Raw genomic sequence first — 22,615 nt, 5'->3', positions numbered from 1 at the left:
ATATTCCATTTTATATATGTACCACATCTTCCTTATCCATTCATCTGTCAATGAACATCTAGGTTGCTTACATGTCCTACTGTAAACAATGCTACTGTGAACATTAGGATACATGTGTCTTTTTCAGTTTTGGTTTTCTCAGGGTATATGCCCAGTGGTGGGATTATTGGATCATATGATAGTTTTGTTCCTAGTTTTTTAAAGAATTTCTATACTATTCTCCATAGTGGCTGTATCAATTTACATTCCCACCAATAGTGGAAGAGGGTTTCTGATAAAGTTTAGTTAGTCCTTAAGACAGAAAACTCTGAAATTGCTTTAAATCTTTTCCTAGCATCTTTAGTTTTTAAAATTTTCAATAGTGCAAATAATGTTTTTTAATCCTCACAACAGTCATTTTACTGCACAATCTCACCCCCCCCCCTTTTGTGGGGGCTGCATACATTGAAGCTTTCTTACTTTCATTCCTTGTCTCAGTATTATCAAATATATGTTGCTATATCAACCATAATATTCACTGTACCCATCTATGAAGGTTATTGATGTTTCTGAATTTAAAATGACTGCAGAAGTCTGAGTGAATGATAATGTGTTTGCATCGTTTTCAACCTGGAAGAGCAGGCTAGGTTTAGATTAGATTTTTATTAAATGCTATGTCATTAAAACAGTTTTTTCAGAGCACATTCTAAGAACATTTGATTTATAAAATCAATAAGAGAAAAGCATCTCATTTTCTATTTAAACACTTTTTAAAAAAATTCTTGCATACAGCCTAAACCCATTCCGTTTATGGATATGACAACTCTCACTTCCATATTTTTGGGAGCTTTGGTTCTCAGTATTTTTACTAGACAGTGAGTGAAGTAGAGGAAAGGCAAGAGACAGATCACTAAGGGTAGTTTACACTTTGCAGACCCAGTGGAATATGTACAAGAGAGACCTAAAGTAATTCCAGTTTTTCAAGTTATTTAATTTACTATTTGGTACTTCATGTGATTGCAAATAATCAATGTAGTTAAGGGATTGAGTCCAAACTTTATCAATGTGAGTAACATTAACTATAAATTAAAATTTATATGTAATTATGAAGATACATGTTTATGATGTAGAATTTGTGTTTTAAAAAAGGATTGGGAAGTTCAGCCATGAATGCTCAGAATATACAAATGCTTTTGGAAAAACTCAAGGGGATTCCACAGTTAGAAGGCCAGAAGGACATGATTACGTGGATACTCCAGGTAAACCTAAAAATAAATGAATCCTATCTTGGTTTAAATATTTAAGAATCCTCTGCTTGCCTCTAAGGTTAAATCACAGTATCTGCTAATTGTAAAATTATTTGTTACTGATCTTCATGGTCACTTGTAATTTTTCATGTTAGTAATACTAATTTCCCTATGTTTTAGTGGAGGGGTCTTTTTAATAAATTAAAATTTATTTTATTAGTCAGTAAATATGTATTGTAAACATGCTTTGTGCCATGCTCATTTCTAGACTCTGTAAAGATAAGGTGCTTGTTATCATGGAGTATACCTTAAGGTACAGACAATAAACAAAAAATATCAGGATAATTCAGTAGATAAGTAGGGGTAACTTTATAAGGGTAATCAGAAAAGGCTGGCTTTAGGTAGTAACTTGGAACTGAATGACATGGGGCCAGTCTTACAGTAATCTGGGAAAGTACTCCTGATTGAGGAGACGGCAGTGCAAAAGCTCTGAGGTGGCCAGAGACAAGGCTAGCGTGACGGGAACATAATGGCGGAGTAGAGAAAGGCAGGCAGCAAAGTCAGAGACGTTGCCAGGGGCCAGGTCATATAGGATCTTACAGGTCAAGGGTACATGGATCGTAGGGGCAAGAATAAAAACAGGAACACCATTAAAAGATGAGTACAGTAAACCTAGTAAGAAATGAGCCTGACATAGGCTAGGGGGCAGATGGCAAGAAGCTGGACTGGGTCAGGTATGATGTGATGGTAGGAACTATAGAACTTGCTGATAGATTTGATCGATGGAATAAGAGAAATCAAAGATGACTTAACTTGGAGTTTGAACTATTGAGTGGATGGCAGTGCCTTTGGAGAGAAGTTGATGAGATGTAGAGAAGAGAGGTCAGGAATGTTACTTTAATGGAAAACCCTCTAAATGGAAACATGGAACCAAGGTTATAAAGTTTCTTCTCACTGTGTTTATTAAAATATTTTTATGTTATCAGCTAGATATTATTTTGATAATTAAAATATAGAGTGGTTATTTGCCACATTTATATCAATTGGAGATCTTTGTACTGCTTTGTAATTCAAGCAATCTGTCCTTTTGATTACTTAATCAGAAATACTTCTTAAACAACTGTGATGTAATTTGATATGTAACTATAAGATAATGTTATTACCAAGATTTTTCTTGAAGAAGGTTTCATGAATATTTAGTATTTTTCTTAAACCTACCAGTATAATCATTTTAAAATATAAAACAAAAACAAATAAGTGAAGTAGATAACTATTTTATAGATTTCATTCATATGTAGAATATTAAATTAATTGATGAAATTAAATAAATAAGTGAATAGATCAAACCAAAACTAATCACATATATACAGAGAACAGAGTAGTGATTACCAGAAGGAAAGGAGTCAGGGGAGAGTGAAATGGGCAAAAGGAGTCAAACTGTATCTTAATGGATGGAGACTAAGGTTTTGATGTGAGCGTGCTATAGTGTACAGAGATGTAGAAATACAACATTGTGCACATGAAACTTGTAGAATTTTATAAGCCAGTGATAACCTCAATTAACAAAAAGTGAACTGAACTATCATTTAGTCCAACATTTATATCCTTTGTACATGGTGTTATAAATTGGAGATCTGGCCCTGAAAGTTTATTTTTCTATTACATACCAAAGTTCATTGTCAAACTATATAAAAAGCACAAATGTCTGATCTTATAAACATTAGATATTTTATCTAAATGGTTAATATAAAGTTTTGTTGTAAGTTCCTTGTGGGAGGTTTTCTCACATGAAACTGAGGCTCTTTCAAAATATAAATATTGTAAGTTTTATGGATGTGCTATCTAATTTCTGAAATCTTGATATTTATTATTAATAAAAAGAATGATATAGCTCTTCCTGGGCACTGACTGCAGAGGTAGCCATCCCCTACTTGGCATCATGGCCACTCTCATAAAAGCCCAAGATTGTCAAAAAGAGGACCTGAGGACAAGAAGTTCATCTGGCACCAGTCAGGCCAATATGTGAAAATTAAATGCAACTGGAGAAAAACCAGAGGCATTGACAGTGGGATGCCAGAAGACTCAGGGGCCAGATAATGTTGGGAGCAACAGGAAAACAAAGCACATGCTACCCAGTGGCTTCCGAAAGTTCCTGGTTCATGACATTGAGGAGCTTGAGGTACTGCTGGTGTGCAACAAATCTTACTGCACACCAAATCTTATTGTACAAACAAATCTGCCTCCCCCAAGAACTGCAGAGCAGCTGTGGGGAGAACAGCCCAGCTGGCCGCCCAAGTCACCAGTCCCTGCGGCAGGCTGTGTAGTGAGGACAGCGAGCACGCGACAAATGTGCATGTTGTGTCAATAAAACCGTAAAACTCAGACATGAGAAGAGCAAGATAGACCTGTGTAAGCTCCTTGCAAACACCTCTAAAGATAAATGATTCAATGAAAATGGAAAGTAGGAAGCAACATATAATAGTAGGATCAGTTTTTATGAGAATATATATAAAAAAATACATATTCTGATTTTTTTTCCTGCAAAGACATGCTAATTATCTTTAAATTCAGTTGATTTGGGTGAGAGGGACTGGCATCAGGAAGAAAAGATTTCACTTTCCATATTATGTCTTTGTCTTTATGTCTTTGCCTAGCAATGTTATTTGAAATTAAAAAAATTTTTTTTCCACTAGAAAACAGAGGTATGCTTATCCTTGCTGTATTTATATGTATGTGTGTATGGGTGTGTGAGTGTGTGTGTAAACAGCTTAAGTCAAAGACATTTGGAAACATGACAAAATCAGATGAGTGAATGTTTCTGTTCCTGCTCAATGTAACCAAACTTTAACCAAACTTTTTTTTTTTAACATTTCGTCTGTTTTTCACAGATGTTTGACACCGTGAAGCGATTAAGAGAAAAATCTTGTTTAATTGTAGCAACTACATCAGGATCAGATTCTATTAAGAATGATGAGGTAATAACATTATAATGACGGAGATGTTCATCTCTGTCTTTGAACTTCACTGGCATGAGGGAGCTGCTTCTGTTAGTTACAAGGAACCTATTTATTGTAAGGTATATAGGAAAAGCAGAGGAAATTGCTTTTCAGTGGAGCTCTGTTGAAAAATACCATATTTGATTAATTTTTGAAGTATTTTAACATCAGAAATTGGAATGTCTTACAATCCATGCCTTCTTAGTATTTAATCAGTAGCATTCGTAGTGGAACACAGGATTATGGTGCATCTTAGATTCAATAAAATGCAGTAATATTTAGGTTATGAATTTTTCCATAGTATAATGAATCAGGTTTTGAGGATTCCAGTCTTAAAAGTATTAAAATATTTTTACTTGTGGTTATTAGCTATCTTTTCTAAAAGAAAAACACTGCTCTAAAGTTAAAATAAGTAAAAGGACACCAATATATCTCAGTAATGTTGTTAAAATTCTCATTCTTAACAATAGGTCTAGGAGTATCTGTTAGACATCACCAAGTTGATTTTAAATTGATTAAATGTCAGTCATTAAATGGTTGACAAGTGATTCAGAATTACTATTTAATTTTGTTTTTTTAATAATATACCTACATTGAATATGAAAGGCAGTTTATTAGATATTTAAGGTACTTGGCCTTTTAAGTTAAAATTTTTTTTAATGAGTTGAATTATTGAAGTAAACAAAAGAGCAGTTAGTTGTATGATGTGATGAAGCCTCTATGTTGATTTTGAGACATCAGATCGAATCTAGGTTTACTATAGGAAATTTTTCCTAACTGAAGAGTATATGTAAATTTTAACAATGGATCTTACCTAATTTTTGTGGTCTCTTAATACTCAGATTACTCATGATAAAGAAAAAGCAGAACGAAAAAGAAAAGCTGAAGCTGCTAGGCTGCATCGCCAGAAGATCATGGCTCAGATGTCTGCCTTACAGAAAAACTTCATTGAAACTCACAAACTCATGTATGACAGCACATCAGAAATGTCTGGGAAAGAAGACTCCATTATGGAAGAAGAGAGGTAAAACAAAGCAAAACCAAAAATTAGCAATTTAGTTTTTCTTGAAGGAAAAATTACATATTCACTTTTAAATAATGTCTTTTCAAAATATATTTTAAACTGACAGAAATTACATTACTTTTAAGCTAGCAAGGGCACAGTGAAAACTCTTAGTGAATGTAATTTTATGTTGATACACAGTTAAAGTATGCAGTAAAGTTTGTCAGGAACCTTTAAGCACAGAAAGATATGAAGACAGAAACAGCAAAGATCAGCTCCTGTTACCTTGTATGCGAGGGCTTTTTTAGGTGCATATTTTAGTTCATATATTCCACCTTATTTTTATATGAGTTCCAATAAAAATGACTGCTGTTACTATAGAATGGGGAAAAAAACAACTCTTCACCATGTTAGTTTTTCTTTTTTTTTCTAAAAAAGAAGACAGTGCCTAGAGTCATAGTCACGGAGATCACATTGGAATATGTGTGCGTGTGTGTGCTCAGCAGCATCTGACTCTTTACAACCCCATGGACTATAGCCTGCCAGGCTTCTCTGTCTGTGGGATTCTCCAGGCAAGAATACTGGACTGGGTTGCCATTTCCTCCTCCCGGGGATCTTCCCGACTGAGAAATGGAACCTGTGTCTCTTGTATCTTCTGCATTGACAGGTGGATTCTTTACCACTGCACCACCTGGGAAGCACATTGGAATGGAAATCAGTAAACCTCGTTTTCTGACTATATGACTATGATGTGCTCTTAGGGAAATGAGTTAACTTTCTGAGAGTAGTGTTTTGTGGGCTGCTATTTAGATACAGTAAGAAAAGGGAGGAGGCAAAATAATGGTACTTTGAAAGCATTCCAGTTTAAAATATTGAAAATACCTTCTATGCTTATAAAAACAAGCTTTCAATGCTCTTTAAAATCATGTGAGTTGTGGATACTTTTAGGAAATTGTGCTTTTACAAAAACAGTAGGAACATGCTATCCATAATATATCTGTAATCCTGACGCTGAGCACCCTGGCAAAGAATCACAAAGATTATTGACTCAATATTTTAAAGATTAAAATATGTATATATAATGGATATGATGGTAAACTATGCTGGTACGACAACAGTAGTAAAACTAAAAACTAATACAAAATTTAAGGCAAGTAAAAGTCCCAGCCCCCTCAATATTACATATTAACAATATAATATTTTTAAACTAATGAACAAGAGACTATTGTATATTTATTTAAACAAGAGGTTTAAACAGAAATGTACTCAGAATTAATTAGTGGCCCTGATGCTTTCAGAATATTTTTATTGCCTGATTGATTGTACACATAATATATGTGTTCTCATTGAGAACAATTCATAGTAACACAGTAAGTTTGCTTTAAGCATCCTCTACATTCCTGGTCCTTCACCGATAACCATTGTTATAAATAACTGTTGTTCTAGGTGTCTTTTTACACATTTGTAAACGTGTGTATGTGAATAATAATGAATCTTGTTTTGTGTGTTTTAGTAGCTTTTTAAAATGTTATCATACTTTGTCTGCAGCTTGATTTTTCACTCTGTCTTTTAAATCTTTCCATGTCAATACTGATAGATCTGGAGTGTAGATTCTATGTCATTCTTCATAACTGCTGCATAGTATTCCATATTATAGATATACAGTATTTATCAGATTTTGGACACAGGTGTTTTTCCTCTTATTTCCCAATTTTTCCATATTACAATGTGTCAAAACATTTTTATTTGTCTCCTTTTGCAATTCTACAAGTTCTTTTCTAGGGTGGAATCTATTAAATGAAAGGACTGGGTCATAAGTATTTAAAATTTTAATAGATACTACCACATTGCCCTCCAAAGTAGTTGCACCAGTTTCTACTCTCAGCAGTGTATGAAGAGTTCCTATTTCTTTCATTCTCACCAATACTTAAAATTATCAGCACTTGAAAATATTTGGTACAATCAAAATTATAAATTTGTGCCATTCTGAAATTCCCTGATTAGTTAGTACTAGGTTGAGTATCTTTTCTTGTGATTATTCACTAGCCTGTTACGTTTTGTCTTCCAGGTATCCTTTGCCCATCTATATTGGGTACTTTACTTTTGTCTTACTGATTTTTAAAAGTCCTTTCAAATTATAGATATTAAAGTTTGTTCCATGTTTCCCATATTTTTCCCTATTTATTTAAAATTAATTATGAAATTTTAGCTATAGTGAATTTTCAGTGTTAATAAAGAGAGATTTGTCAGTTTTTTAGAGTTTTAGCTGTTTATATCTTGTTTAAGAAGGCTTTTCCTATCCCAGGATAACAAATATGTTTTCTGCCTGAGTACTGAACGAAATCCTGCACTCCTTTCTGCCCTTCCTCAGAAATACTCTGGTTATCTTGTAAGAATTTTCACTGTGCTGTTACATACAAATATATGTAGCCATGGAATGTGTCATTCAGCCTTTTGTTTTATTTGCCTAAATGGCTTATGTATATATCATTCTTCAGTTTCCCATTTTCATTTAATATTATATCTTGGAAATCTGTATATGTATGTTCTCACATATAAAACAAGCTCAGTGGCATTTGGGCAGCAGTTCTTTTTCATGATAAATTGCAGAACATTTAGCGTCTCTGGCCCTTCATCCATTAAAGTCCAGTAGTGTCCCCTGGGCCTTCGATAACCAAAAGGTTAACTTTACCCACATGTTGCTGGGTGCCTCCTAGAATGTAGGACCACACCTAGCTGAGACCCACTTTTTAAAAACTGCATAGTATTCTGTATTACATAATTTCTCTTACATTGGTGATGACCATTTCATTTATTTCCAGTTTGTTCGATGATGCATAATATTTCGGGGAGCTTCTTGCACAGATAGGCAGTATTATGCAGCATGGCCTGTCAAATCAGATCATCTAGGTTAAATCCTAGCCCAGTTACTTCCTAGATGAATCATTAAGTAAGTCTTATGCCATCTCTAGGCTTCAGTTTCTTCATCTGAAAAACAGAGATAATAATAGTACCTACCTTATAGAATTGTTGGAAGGGTTCAATGAAGTAGCATAAATTTTAAAGTATTTGAAACAGTGCCTCATATTATAATTCATGTTTTGTGAATATTTGCTCTTATTTATTTTATTACTGTTATTGTACAAACTGAGCGCATCTTATGAATTGCTAAATCATTAAGATGTATGTTTTTAATTTTAATAGCTACCAAAGTAGAATAGAAACTTAAATGCCTAATAAGCGGGAAAGGATAAAACTGTTAGGGCACATAGAGTTAGGGTGCTGTACAGCCATATAAAAATAATGTTTCTGAAGCAATTTTTATGATATGAAAAAACAACTAAGATATAAGGAAAGAAAACAGGACACAGACTCTATATATCATGTGATCTTAATTATGTAAAAAATGTTGTAACTGGAAAGCAGATGGGAAGGAAATACACAAGTGGTTATTTCTAGGTTGTGAGAATATACTGCTTTTTGTTTTATTCTTTATACTTTTCTAGACTTTCCAAAATTTCTTAATAAGCATGCATTACTTTTGTAATATCAGTAAGTTAATTGTAATATACATTCTACTGTGTGATATGCATTTTTTTGTGTGTGTGCACTTTGCAACACAGAATGTATTTTCTAGTAAGCAAATTAACTGATAAAAGTCAGAAAAATTGGGGGGGGAGATTTTAAGCTAATATTTCTATGTATAATTTTTATTTTATTATTTTTGTTCTTAAAGTTCTTGCCCTATAGTTACTTAAAATCTACCAGAATATAAAGACAGGTGACCAAAATATGTGTCCTCATTTCTGGTCGTTTCTCTTGGTAGCACCCCAGCAGTCAGTGACTACTCTAGAATTGCTTTGGGTCCTAAACGGGGTCCATCAGTTACTGAAAAGGAGGTGCTGACATGCATCCTCTGCCAAGAAGAACAAGAGGTGAAAATAGAAAATAATGCCATGGTATTATCGGCCTGTGTCCAGAAATCCACCGCCTTAACCCAGCACAGGGGAAAACCCATAGAACTCTCAGGGGGTATGTATTGTTTAATAAATGTCTTTTTGAGCATTTTTTTTCTTTCCTGTGTAATTAGAAAAATTTCTATCTGAAAGAAGTTTGGGAATGAGGTTGTATTTAGCCTTATTTGGTCAGATCTCAATTTACCCATTTGTAAGATTCTTTAGTTTTTACATACCAAGTTGGCTCCTTTGTCTATTTTTTAAATTTTTGGTTTGCACAGGGCCACGTTGCTCATTCTGTCTATCTATCCTTCCATCTCCATTTTGTTTTCCTGAACCTTTTGAAAGTAGGAATTCATGACATTTCATCCCTAAATGTTTCCATGTGCATTTCCTAAAACTCATCTATCCAGTATTCTATGTCTGCCATACTGGATATAAAATTTAAGAAAATTAATAATTCAGGAATATCTTTTAATATAAAATCCATATTCAAATTTCCCCCAACTGTCCTCAAAAAGTCTTATTTTTAGCTAGACTTTTTTTTCTATTTAGGATTCAGACATGTTTCATATGTTGCTTTTGTTATGTCTGTTTTCCTCTAGAATAGTCACTTGCCTTTCCTTTTTTTTTTCATGATAATAAGTTTTTTGAAGGATGCAAACTAGTTGGTTGTCCTCTACAGTGTTTTACATTGAGGATTTATCTGATTGTTGCCATGTGATTAGGTTCTTGTTAAACATTTTCTTGGCTGGAATACTAATTAGGTAATGTGTTGTATTAAATAATTCTTACATCACATTAGGAGTTATCTGCTTTATTTTTTAAATACCTTTGCAATAATAAAAATGATTTTAAAAAGGCTAATTTTTTTTAATTAAAAGGATCTTTTATTATTATGAAGCTATTGGAAAATACAAGGAAGCAAACATTTTACTGTATTACCATATTTATACCACAGTTGTGAAAAAAGGCTAACATTTAATGAATAGTGCTTTATGTGTATTCACTCACTTACTCTTCACAACAGCCCTATGATCTAGGTATCAATATTTCCTCCGTTTACAGATGAAGAAATTGTGCTTGAATCATAGAATATCACTTCACCAAGATAATGCAACTTGAAACCTAATGAAACCAAAATAATGCAACTTGAAACTTAATGTTAAGATAAAAATGTACATTATAAATAGTAGTTGTCATTAATCCACACTAATCATACCTCAAGTCTAGCTTTATGTTTTCCTCTTTTTACTTAACTATTATGAATATATATCCTGCTCCCCTGATATTCTTGAACATTCCTAAGAAAGTTTATGATTAGAATGTTAGAAGTGATAACCTCTTTTTTATTTGGTTTCTTTTTATGATTGTGGAACAGATGAATATATACCTCATATTTGTCTTTTTGTGTCAGAAACCATGGACCCACTTTTCATGGATGCAGACTTGGCATATGGAACTTACACAGGGAGCTGTGGTCATGTAATGCATGCAGTATGCTGGCAGAAGTAAGTTGTCCTTCTGACATGTTCTTGAAAGAAGCTAGGACTATTGAAGTTCTCTAAAGGCCACAAAAAGGCATGTTTTCTCATGTCTTCTTTTCTTCTTACTTGAATAATTGAAGCAGTTTTAATTATTAATTTTGTTTGCATGATACTCGTTATAGTCTCACCCTTTGAAATTGGTGTGTAAAATTATCAACTTAAAATTTTCACTGTACTTTCTTTCTCAAAGGAATTAGTCTTTCTTGATCAGTATTTGTATGAAAAGTAGTTATCTTTATAAAAATCTTATTCCCCCCAAAACACACAATAAAAAATACCTCTGAGATTGAATAGGACATGAAATTCTAGTTATATGTCTAGAAGAGGTAAAAATGCAGAAATATTTTTCTTGGGAAATATTTTATATCAGGTTTACCTCTTTGGCATCAGATTAAAATACATAATTTTCCTATAATTGCATTTACTACTTTGCTTGGTCATTGGAAACAGAGGGACATAGTGTCTGTATTGTTTATCTCCATGCTGTTGAGGCAGGAGACAGTTTTATCAATATGATTCAGTAAAACTAATTTAAATTTGTTTCTGCCCTGATGTGTTCTCCAGTTTGCCCCCAAAAGAATGGGCATGCTATTTCTTCTGTAATTTGTGTATTTTTGCATGTAGATTATAAAGATGTTTATTGAGGCAAAAATTCCAGATTTTATCACTTGGATTAGAGCAAAAATACATGTGTAGTTTCTAATGAACCTGTGTCTTGGGATTTTGCAGGTATTTTGAAGCTGTACAGCTGAGCTCTCAGCAGCGCATACATGTTGATCTTTTCGACTTGGAGAGTGGAGAGTATCTTTGCCCTCTCTGCAAGTCTCTGTGCAATACTGTGATCCCCATTATTCCTTTGCAACATCAAAAGATAAGCAGGTATATTTAAATTAATGTTTTGGTTAATTTTTTTTTAAGTTGTCTTTGATCTTTTTCATTGTGACTGTTTTGATTATCAGATTATGAGTTTTTCTTTTTTTTTTTTTTTTTGCAATTTAAAGTAACATACTAATCCATTTTATTACTTGGATTCAACTTTAAACATATGGTAAAAAGTCCCAATTTTTGGTTCCTAAAAGAACTGGAATGTTAATTTACTTGTCTACATGTTTTGCATCTTTCTTCTAATAGCCATTAAAGCAATAGAACTTTGCTCTCTATCTTAGCACTCACAGAAGGAAAAAAGTTGCAAAGAATATCTATTCCTTTCTTACAGTACTTTGCCAGCATTAGAGTTGCTATTTGGAGTTTGGTTACTCTTCAGATCTTTGTATTATTATTTTTAGTCTATTTTCTAAAGACCCAAATGCTGTAGTTGTAGAGATACGGACAAAATGTTAACTATAAATGTAAATGAAAACAATAGGTTCGTCTATGAATAGTTTTTTAGTGTTCAGAATAAGTTTTTAAACTTTTATATTCTGACCATCTGTGAATGGAATTTAACAGCAAATAACTATTAGTTTTTTATGACAGCTAGAACACTTAATTGTTTATTTCAATAGTTTAACGATTCTACGTGATAACACGTATTAATATTTATTATTGTTGCTATTAGTTTTTTTAACTCAATGAATTTGTAGTGATAGATCTTAGTTTTGCTCAAGAAAATTATTTTATTGATAAAAACTTAACATGTTTCCACAACAAAAGAGTTAAAGGTTGTAGGATTGGCAGTCAGGGCCAGTAAGTAGTTGCTCTGTCTCTACTATTCCATGTCATTAGAAAACACAATTTTGAATTGTCTTCTACTTAGTGTACTAGGACATAGAATGTCATCTTTTAGGAAGAAGGTGTCATCAGAAAGATTTATCTTTTATTTGTTGACTAACATGTTGTAAGCCTTCTACTCTATATGTTTTTTTATTCTCAATATAGTCTAATGAAGTAGGTACTGTTATTCCCATTTAAAGATGAGGAATTGGAGACTGTGAGTGGTTTTTACTTGTCCCAAGACAGACCAAGGATTTGAACCTAGACCTGACTCTAAAGCCTCACCTAACTATACACAGGTTGGCTAGTGGTAGAGAGCTCACCTGTCAATGCAGGAGCCCTGGGTCCGATCCCTGGGTTAGAAAGGTCTCCTGGAGAAGGAAATGGCAACCCACTCCAGTATTCTTGCCTGGGAAGTCCCATGGACAAAGGAGTCTGGTGGGCTACAGTCCATGGGGTCACAAAGAGTTGGACATGACTTAGTGACTAAACAGCAGCAATAACCACAACCATAAACAAAAATAAATCATAATAAAATAAAGTAACAACTTCTTGTTAGCTTCTGCAAGCCTATTTTACACAGTGGTTTACCAAGTAAGAATTATTAACATGTAAATTATTTTCTAAGGAATATTCAGCACTTTCTTTCCTTGATATCTATAAGAATAGGATGTTTCAGGGCAGTCCTTTCTAAAGTTAGACTAATCCTTACAGGTAGGTCTCTTCAAGCCCCAGGACACTTATTGCAACAATTTTAATTTGTAGTAACAATTTTGTTACTTAGAATCTGAAAAACATAATTATACATAACATTTTTATTAGGCATTTGAGTATAGTGGGAATATATTTGCCTCTTTTGTTAGAAAGTCATTGTGAGTATAACCTGAATGCCATGGACAGAGGAGCATGGCAGGCTATAGTCCATGGGATCGCAAGAGTCAGACATGACTTAGCAACTAAACCACTACCAAGATACTAAAGTTAAGAGCATATAAAAAACTTTATCAAAGCTAATAATAAGCTAGCATTTTTAAAGAAAATTGATTATGACAAATCAGAATATACTTTCATTTCTGAGAACTGAAAAAATTCTTAGGTCAAATTTGTGCCCAGAAATAAGAATTTTGGCACAGTTCATTGTATATTTTAACTTCACTTAAAACTATCCTTTAAGTAAACAAATTTCTACTTTACAGTTCTTTTTAATAACACCGTTTCTGGTCCGCCTTTGTTGTTAGTTTGGATCAAGCTCCTGTGCAATGGAATTTGTATTACAGAGAAGGGAGACCAACGGTAAACATATAAATAGGGACTATTGAGTACTGAGAAATAGTGTGAAAGACTAAATTAGAAACATAAGAGCCAGAGGACAGACCAGTGCCCGAGGTTCTTTATAGACAGAGTCAGCAGGGAACTCCTCTCTGAGATAGTAACATTTGTTCTATGTTACCGGTTCTATTCTCTGAGAGAGACACCAGTTCCCTTCTCTTAAAGAAGAGAATTCTAAGCACAGGCAACAGAGCAAAGACCCTGAAATAGGAACCTATCAGCATGATGGAGACATAGCAAGAAGGCAGCAAGTTCAAGGCACTGTAAGAAGGCAGTATGCTTGGGATGGAGCAAGCAGGGCACCAGATCCTAAGAGGTCTTATGAGCCAAGATTGGAAATTAGAATTGTGTTTTATGTGTAATGGAAAACCATTGGAATGTTTTGGATAGGGAAGTGATATGATCTGATTTACATTTTTAAAATATCTTCCTGGCTATTGTTTGATGAATATAACATAACTTGGATTAGGGTAATCATGAAGAGATAGAAAGAAGTGATCAATTTGGGATACATTTAGAAAGTAAAACCTAAGACTAGCTGATAGATTTGAATGTGGGATTTGAGGGAATCATATATATCAGTGATGACACCTAGTTTTTGACTTGAGCAGCTGAAAGGGTGATTTCACTTACTGACATTTATCTATTGCTTCCAGGAACTGGGTTTAAGGGTGTTATCTTACTCTTTGTACTTTAAAATTTCTCCTCCCTCCCAAAACTGCATTTTTAGACACGTGTGTTTCTATGACCTAAGAAGCTAATCTGGAGGAGTTTGGCTTTTTCATAGTTATTTATCCACAGAAAAACCCTACAAATTCAGCTTTTCAGTTTGACTTATGCCAATGGCTTTAATAACTTTCAAATATCAATTTTCAGTGAGAATACAGAACCTCTTGCTCAAGTTTTGACCCTGGAACGATGGATACAGACTGTTCTGGCCAGAATAACAGGTTATAATATGAAACATGCTAAAGGTTTGCTTAAAATTATTTTATATTTAGCTGCGTGAGATTTAAGTGTCAGAGTCTTTATTTTTTAAAGTACTTTTTGCTCTAACATATGGTTTGCAAATACAGATTCTTTAAATATTAGGAAATAGAGATTTCTTTAGGCCAAGGGTAGGAAGTAAAAATCTGAGGAATGCTTAGTATAGGCAGTGAGTTTCCTGGGGGATTTTGTCCCTCCTTTATTCTCCAGTTTTGACCCCGGCATAGCCTGAGACACAGAGCTCTGCAGTGGACATGAACAGTAAAAAAAACCCAGAAGAGATGCCATCTTTCTAGCCAGAGAACTTGAGAGAAAGCTCCTCAGAAGCTGGAGAGTGTAAAGGGAATTCCTGTTGCCTGTGTTTTGTTTTGTTTTCTCTGTTTTGGCTCTTTCCCAAGGCCATCTCCAGTCATGGAGCTGCACTGCCATGGTGGCCATGTAGACATCTAAAATCCCAAGAGAAAATCAGTCTTGCTGGCCAAAAGGACTGGGAGAAATGGGACCGCTGTGTTCCAAAAACTGCAGGGTGAATCCTCTTTTCTTTTTTTAATTCCCAGTTAGGTGTTTTTGTTTTATTTTAATTTATTTTTTTGGTCTCACTGCTCAGCATGTGGGATCCTCGTTTCTTGACCAGAGATCAAATCTGTGCCCCCTGCATTGGAAGTGTGGAGTCTTAGCCATTTCTTTGCCTCACAGCTTCATCCCAAGGTTAACTCCAGTCATGTGAATCTGCATGACAGCACAGGGGACTATAAAGCTGAAAGAAATTAATCATTTTGACTAGAGGAAATGGGAAACAGGGCCCCTTGCAGCTAGAGAGAATAGGGGGAAATCCCAGAGAGGAGAGTGCTATGAAAAGGAATCTCCTACTTTTGAGACCAGCACAAGTCCTGAGCTCACCTGCAACCTACACAGGTGCAGAACAGGCTCAAAGAAAGGTAAAAACAGCTTTGAGACTGAAACTACATTAGACTACCACTCAAGTCCCAAGCTAAGTTCTGAGTAGTACATGTACTGGCAGACCCAAACAGCTTAACAAAGGCTCTGAAAACTAACAATGGAACCGTCACTCAGAGTGAAACAAAACTTATAGAACCTAATTGGGTCAGTTGCCTACTAGAACAACAACAAAAAAGGTACATTTTTCTGGAGATTTTTAATGCAAGCCTGTTTTTAATGGATCTTCAAAATATCCAAGACCCTGATGCTGGGAAAGATTGAAGGCAGGAGAAAGGGACAGCAGAGGATGAGACGGTTGGATGGCATCACCAACTTGATGGACATGAGTTTTAGCAGGCTCCTGGAGCTGGTGATGTACAGGGAAGCCCGGCATGCTACGTTCCGTGGGGTTGCAAAGAGTTGGACACGACTGAGTGACTAAACTGAACTGAACTGAATCCAAAATTACTCAAGGTAGAGAGAACCAGGAGGATCTGACCAACTCTCAAGGAAAAAACAATCAACCAAGTGCCAATCCTGAGATGTTTAAATGTTGAACTTTTCACACCAAAAGTTTAAAGCAGGTTTATAATCATGAAACATAAATTAAAGGTGAACACTCATGGATGTGAATGGAAAGACAGAAGTTCTCAGCAGAAGGGAAAAAAAAAAAAAAAAATATATATATATATATATATATATATATATATATATAAAGGACCAAACAGAGATAAAAGAATTGAAAGAATGCTATATGAAAAGAAAAATTAACTGAATGGGCTCAGTAGTAGAATGGAGATGGTGAGATAAGAGTCAGTGAATTTGAAATTAGATAAGGGAAATTATGCAATGAAGAATTGACAGAAAAGTGATGGAGAAAAACATATAGCCTTAGGGACATATGGAACCTTCTTTTGTTCCCTTTAACCCAATGTTTATGTCATTGAAATCCTGAAAAGAAAAATGATGATACTGAAAAAATATTTGAAAAAATAATAGTTGGAAACTTCACAAATTGGTGAAAGAGTTAGATTTATAAATTTAAGCTCAGCAAACCTCCAACAGATAAACTTAAAAGCATACCTACATAGGTCATACCCAAACTTCTGGAAACCAAAGATGAACAATCTCAAGAACCACCAGGAAGAAAGCAACTCATTGCACTTGTGGGGATGACAATCTTAATTTTGAAGAGGTTTAATATTCACCCAAGGTCTTAGTAATAGTTACTAGCAGAGCTAGGATTCAGATCCAGGCAGCTTGGCTCCAGATCCTGTGCTGTTATTCACTAAAGTATGCTGCCTTACTAACAGAGTACTATGCATTCACCAAAAATAGAAATATAGAGGGACAGTTACTGATGTGGAAGATATATGTGATGTATTAATGAAAAATCAAGATACACAACAGTGCTAGGTATTATCCTTTTAAGAAAAAAATATCTACATGTGTAACATTTATATGGAGAATAGAAAACTATCACCCTCATGCTATCTGATTATCTGGGTGGAAATATTTTGAATGATTATTTATTGCTTTAGCATTATCCAAATTTTCTAAAGTGATTGTATGTAATTTATAAAAGCTTGAAAAAGTATGTGTCACACTAAACGCCCATGATTTTTTTTCTTTTTCCTTTTAATTTGTAAGGAGAAAACCCAACAATTCCAGTCCTGTTTGATCAAGGAATGGGTGATTCTACTCTTGACTTCAATTCTATTCTGAGTTATGGAGTTCAGTCTTCGTAAGTATCCAAACAAGAGAAGTTTGTAAATGGTTGTGAAAATAAGAGTGAAGAACAATTCTTCCTTCCTTCTTGCGTTATTTGTGAAAGTGTTTTGTTTATCCCATTTTTATCTTGTTGCCATCTACCTAGAGTTTTATTTGTACTGTTATTAAGTGATTTGAGATAGAGTAATATGTATTTAATATGTGTTAGAGTGAACCATGCCTCTAATTAACTATTTTTAGCCAAAAAAAAAATGCTATTTTTATATATTTCCACCTATAGGAAGAGCTGAATTTAAGAGACTTAAGCTAAAGTCACATCTGACTTGCTCTGTGACTTCTGAAAAATTTCAGGTCACTCCACCCCCACTGCAGTTCATTTTCTTGTTTGTAAGACTGAGACAGTAGTCTCCTAATTTACCTCATAAGGTTATTGAAAAGATATTTAGTAAAGACACTTTGAAAAATATAATGTATCCAAATCAGATACTGTTACTTAATGAATAATATCTGAGGTTCATTTTTCTAGTTGTGATCCTTGTTTACGTTGTATATCCCATCACTACTAAAAATACTTGTTACTTGTTACAAATAGAAGTCCAGGAAACCAGAAATTATCATTGCTAGTATATGGATTATTATATATACACACAGATACACATACTCCCCTCTCAGCACAAAAGTACTTCTTGGTCCCTTTTCATACACTGAAATTTATGTCAGATATATTTGCTCTAATTTTTAATCCTCTCTCCAACCTGTTCTTAATTTGGACCTCGACCCTTTCCGCTGTGATCATTTACTGCGTCTTTTACAAGAAGTTATCTGGGTCATTACCATTTTGTCAGATACATTTTTCTACCCATAGAAGTTACAGTTCTGCTTTTACCATTTTGTTCTTAATGAGTAAACCTTCAAAAGAAGTTAAATTCTTGCTTCAGTACCTAAGTGGACTTCTCAGTAGGTAGCCTCTTATACTAAATCATTATTTAAATTTTTCTTGTTTTATTTTTAGGTTAAATTATTCTAATAGCATCAAGGAAATGGTCCTTCTCTTTGCTACAACAATTTATAGAATTGGATTGAAAGTGCCTCCTGATGAAACGGATCCTCGAATCCCTATGATGACCTGGAGCACGTGTGCTTTTACTATCCAGGCAATTGGTAAAGCCTATAAGAAAACTGATTTGGAGCTTTTATAGAAACAGAACTAACATTGGCTGATCAAAAATTATTCCTTTTTTCCCACCCTAATGGCCTGGAATACTTTGACTTGTTTAAGGATTCTTGGTATATCAGTAGATTAGGTGGCATGATGCCATTTAGTTTGAGGATATTTTGTTTTGATCTCTTTTAACAACAAAAATGGGCATACATAACAGAAAACTAAATATACTTGAAAGGGACAGCGTGAAGCAAGCTATATTTAAAAGGTGGCAGTATAACAATGGAAGATACAAGAAAAAGCAAAGGAAGGAGAATCAACCCAGAAATATCCAGTAATTTTTATTTCTTTTATACTTTGAGAGGAAAAAAAAGGTAAACCAAACCACCTAAAAAATTACCAGGAGAGAGAAAGGAAGACTGAGATGGTCAGGAGAGATTAACAGCAAGAAACCTCCCAAATCTGAAGGGAAGCCTACTGTTAGATTCTCCGCTGTGGTGAAAGTTTCTAAGAGAAAAGTGTATCAAATCAACAGGTTATACACCTTACATTTACATGGTCTTATCTCTCATTAAAGCTAGGGGAAATGAAGCAGTGAAGAATCACTCAGATTTTTAAAATAATATATTTGCTTATGGCAGTCACACGATAAGAGTACTACATGAAAAACATTTAAGAATTGTAATTCTTTCATATTGTCTTTAAGCCAGTTTCAGACTCATTTTCCAGTATTTTTTGAAAGTTGTTTTTAATGGTTCTACCACATTTTCCTCATTTAAATAAAGGTTTGTAAAAGGACACTGTCTCTTGATTTGAAGCACAAAGTACTTAGGTAGCACAAATCTACTTCTTTCACAGACCCTTTCTGCATGCCAGCATTAGTCCCTGTGAACAGATGTAAGGAGTCATTCCCAAACCTGTCAGACTTAAATTGTGGGTAAAAAATAAATGCACATGTTTATATTTACTGTCATTAAATAAAAGGAGAAAAGGGGGAAATGAGGTTTAAATAGAATCTGAACAATTTGATATGAAATGTTAAGCATTCTTTTGGAGTTATGATCAGTAATAAATACCTTAGCCAACAAGGCAAAATATATTTCTGAGCTGATGGGTTTTTTGTATTTTCAACTTCACCTTGTTCTATCCTATAAATCTAATTCTTTTTAAATAGTGCTTAAAAGAACAATAAAGCTACTTACATTTGATTTATGTATTTTTTTAACAAAATAGGTTACAACTATATTTTAAAAATTACTTTAATTTTTTTTTGCAGAGAAAGACAAATACTGTATGTTTTCATTTATATGTGCTATCTAAAATATGAAACAAATGAGCCAATATAGTGAAACAGACTCACAAAGGACAAACTAGTGGTTACCAGAGGGGAGAGCAGTAGGGGAAGGAGCATAATAGGCTAAGGAGATTAAGAGGTAAAGACTACTAGGTGTAACGTTATTATAAGGAAGTAATATAATACTTACACAGAAGTAATGTACTACTTACAAGGATGTATATTTAAAGTCACAAGAAAGTAATATAAAGCACAGGAATATAGTCAATATTTTATAATAACTTTGTAGGGAGTATAATCTGTAAAAGCATCAAATTACTATAAACCTGAAACTAGTATAATATTGTAAGTCAACTATACTTCAATTAAAATTGTTTTTTCTTTTTGCATAGAAGAGATGTGAAAAGGAGGATAAATGAAACAGAATGCTTTGTTTTTCTGTTCTTTATGATTGCTCCAGGGGCTTTACTATTTATAAAAACAATTTGTCCATGATCTACATTGCCTCTGTAGTGTCCTCTCACTCAAAAATGTGGAAATCTTGGCATAGACTTAAACATGAAATTCTGAAGGGGAAAAGTGCAAAGCATTTTTCTGTTTGGTCAAACATAGAATTAAAGAACATCTGATAGACAGAAACCAAGTATACAGTTGTAGCAGTATTCAAAATTTATTATTTTTATTTTTCTTGCTCTTTGAGAAAACCTCTTGGGAGATGAAGGAAAACCTTTGTTTGGAGCACTTCAAAATAGACAGGTATGTAGTCCAACAGGGTACACATGGTGTATTTTTTTAGGGAGTTCTCAGTACATTTACCATTTTAAAAAATCTTTATTCACTTCTTTTTCTGTAAAAGCAGAATTCTGTTTTGGTTTTTCTTAAAGCTACTTAAGTCTCATAGGAGACGGAAAGGTCAACATTATACACTTTGGAGAGTGTATTCAGTCTTGGAGGTTAAATGTAATTCACAGAAAGATTTCTGATGATACTTAGTTACTTTTTATCCCCCTCTCCATTTATTTCCAAATCAGAACCCTAATGTCTTATCTTCCTTCTCACTAATTTTGCATCATCATGTAACCTTAATACTGGCTTAACTCTGGATAAATCTTCATACTGAACTCCAAAATAAAACTAAGCCATGACTCCTTCATGGGCAGATTCTGATTCTATGTAACTATACCCCTGCCTCAGGCCTAAGCCTTATAACTTTGGGGACCCTGCAAACAGTACTTAAGAAGTATGCTCAGTAACCCTGTGAAAACAAACTGGGCAACTGAGGATTCCCTGGACCACTCACCTAGCCATTTTCCTCTTATTTTCTGACAGCTGGCCCAGGGGACTTGGAGTCCACGACGTGCTTCCCTAGAGTTACCATCCTTCCATCTGGGAAGCAGAAGATTTGTTCCCTGAATTCAGTGATTTTCTGCCATCATTTTAGAATTTCTACAAAGACATGTATTTACACAGGCCTGAATAGAATGATGTAGGCCAGACATTTAAGAGAATGACTCTGGGGGAAATGAGTACTTAAATGAGATTGAGATGATTGTATCTTTAATACTTCTTTGTCATGGGAAAATCTATTACAGAATTCAGTGAGGTCATAAAACTTTTTAGAAGTATTAAAAATATTGTAACTAAATTTGCAGTAATGTAAAGTATATAGTAAGTCTACACTAGTTCTTACAGAGTGGGATTGCTTTATACAGTGAATGACTTAGGTCTTTAGTCTTCACTTATCTTTTTATCTTCCCTTCTCTTACAATCTAGCATAATGGTCTGAAAGCATTAATGCAGTTTGCCATTGCACAAAGGATTACCTGTTCTCAGGTCCTGATACGGAAACATCTGATTCGTCTTCTATCAGGTAGAGTCTTTTCAGAATTATTAAGTTATTTGCATGTCTTTCCCCACTGCATTTCTGGCAGTGTATTAGGAACCAACACACTACACTAATGCAGACATTCATTACCACAACCTTACAAAAGAAAAAACAAAAAACAAAATACATGGTTGCCCTCTAATACCTGCAGTCTTATTTTTAAAACCAAGTGTTTTCCAAATGCTGTCAACTTGTATCCATTATACCTGCCCAAGGGCTTTGTGCACCAACATCCACAATCACTAATTTCCTTAGTATTAATCACTAGTATCTCAGTCTGGCTAGAAAAGAGAGCAGTAATGTGGATAGATCATTTTAAAATATCATTTTTCTGGTGTGTATCAAAGTCATATAAAAATGATAGAAGTGCTAATTATGGTAATCTCAGACTGTGGGTCCATGCATGCCTTTTTCTTTGAGAGACAGGTTATAACAGCTGAGCTGGGTTTTCTTTTTTTTAGATTTGAATAAGCTAGAAATTAGCTATGCTCATGTGATGGTCTTACTGTGAAAATAAAAAGAAAAATTAGAGGTTATGCATAGAAGAATGATTTGACTTTCATTTTGATTATCTGCATTTCCATTTAGGTATTTGCACCACAGCAGCTCCTTTGCATCTAAAATAGGTTAAGCTTAAAAAACCCACTTTATGTCTTTTTGTTCATAAATTAAATATGTCACAGGTAAAGAGGTTTAAGCTTATAATTCCTCAGTATGTTTCTACCAAATAAGAGAGCCATTCACTCTTTTTAAGGTTTAAAAGCATGCATAGTTTTTTTTCTAGCTAGAAAACAGGCTTTGTTTCCCCAAATTGACCAGCTATTTTACCCTGAAAGTCTGTTGAAAC

The 22,615-nt window shown here is 34.1% G+C and overlaps 1 protein-coding gene across 1 annotated transcript in view; it reads left to right on the top strand.

The window, feature by feature from the left end:
- UBR1 (ubiquitin protein ligase E3 component n-recognin 1) overlaps positions 1 to 22,615 on the top strand; it is a 137,461-nt gene that overhangs the window by 82,171 nt on the left and 32,675 nt on the right. The window contains exons 27-37 of the mRNA XM_065940397.1: positions 1,129 to 1,238; positions 4,115 to 4,201; positions 5,065 to 5,246; positions 9,052 to 9,257; positions 10,599 to 10,692; positions 11,458 to 11,607; positions 14,647 to 14,744; positions 17,347 to 17,440; positions 18,440 to 18,588; positions 20,584 to 20,639; positions 21,657 to 21,753. Coding sequence (XP_065796469.1) covers positions 1,129 to 1,238; positions 4,115 to 4,201; positions 5,065 to 5,246; positions 9,052 to 9,257; positions 10,599 to 10,692; positions 11,458 to 11,607; positions 14,647 to 14,744; positions 17,347 to 17,440; positions 18,440 to 18,588; positions 20,584 to 20,639; positions 21,657 to 21,753 — 1,323 coding nt within the window. The remainder of the gene's footprint in view (positions 1 to 1,128; positions 1,239 to 4,114; positions 4,202 to 5,064; positions 5,247 to 9,051; positions 9,258 to 10,598; positions 10,693 to 11,457; positions 11,608 to 14,646; positions 14,745 to 17,346; positions 17,441 to 18,439; positions 18,589 to 20,583; positions 20,640 to 21,656; positions 21,754 to 22,615) is intronic.

This window comes from Muntiacus reevesi, chromosome 7 (genome assembly GCF_963930625.1).
Source record: "Muntiacus reevesi chromosome 7, mMunRee1.1, whole genome shotgun sequence".
Classification (NCBI taxonomy): Eukaryota; Metazoa; Chordata; class Mammalia; order Artiodactyla; family Cervidae; genus Muntiacus; species Muntiacus reevesi.
Note: the sequence above shows the minus strand (reverse complement) of the source record. Positions and strands in the feature narration are given on the sequence as shown.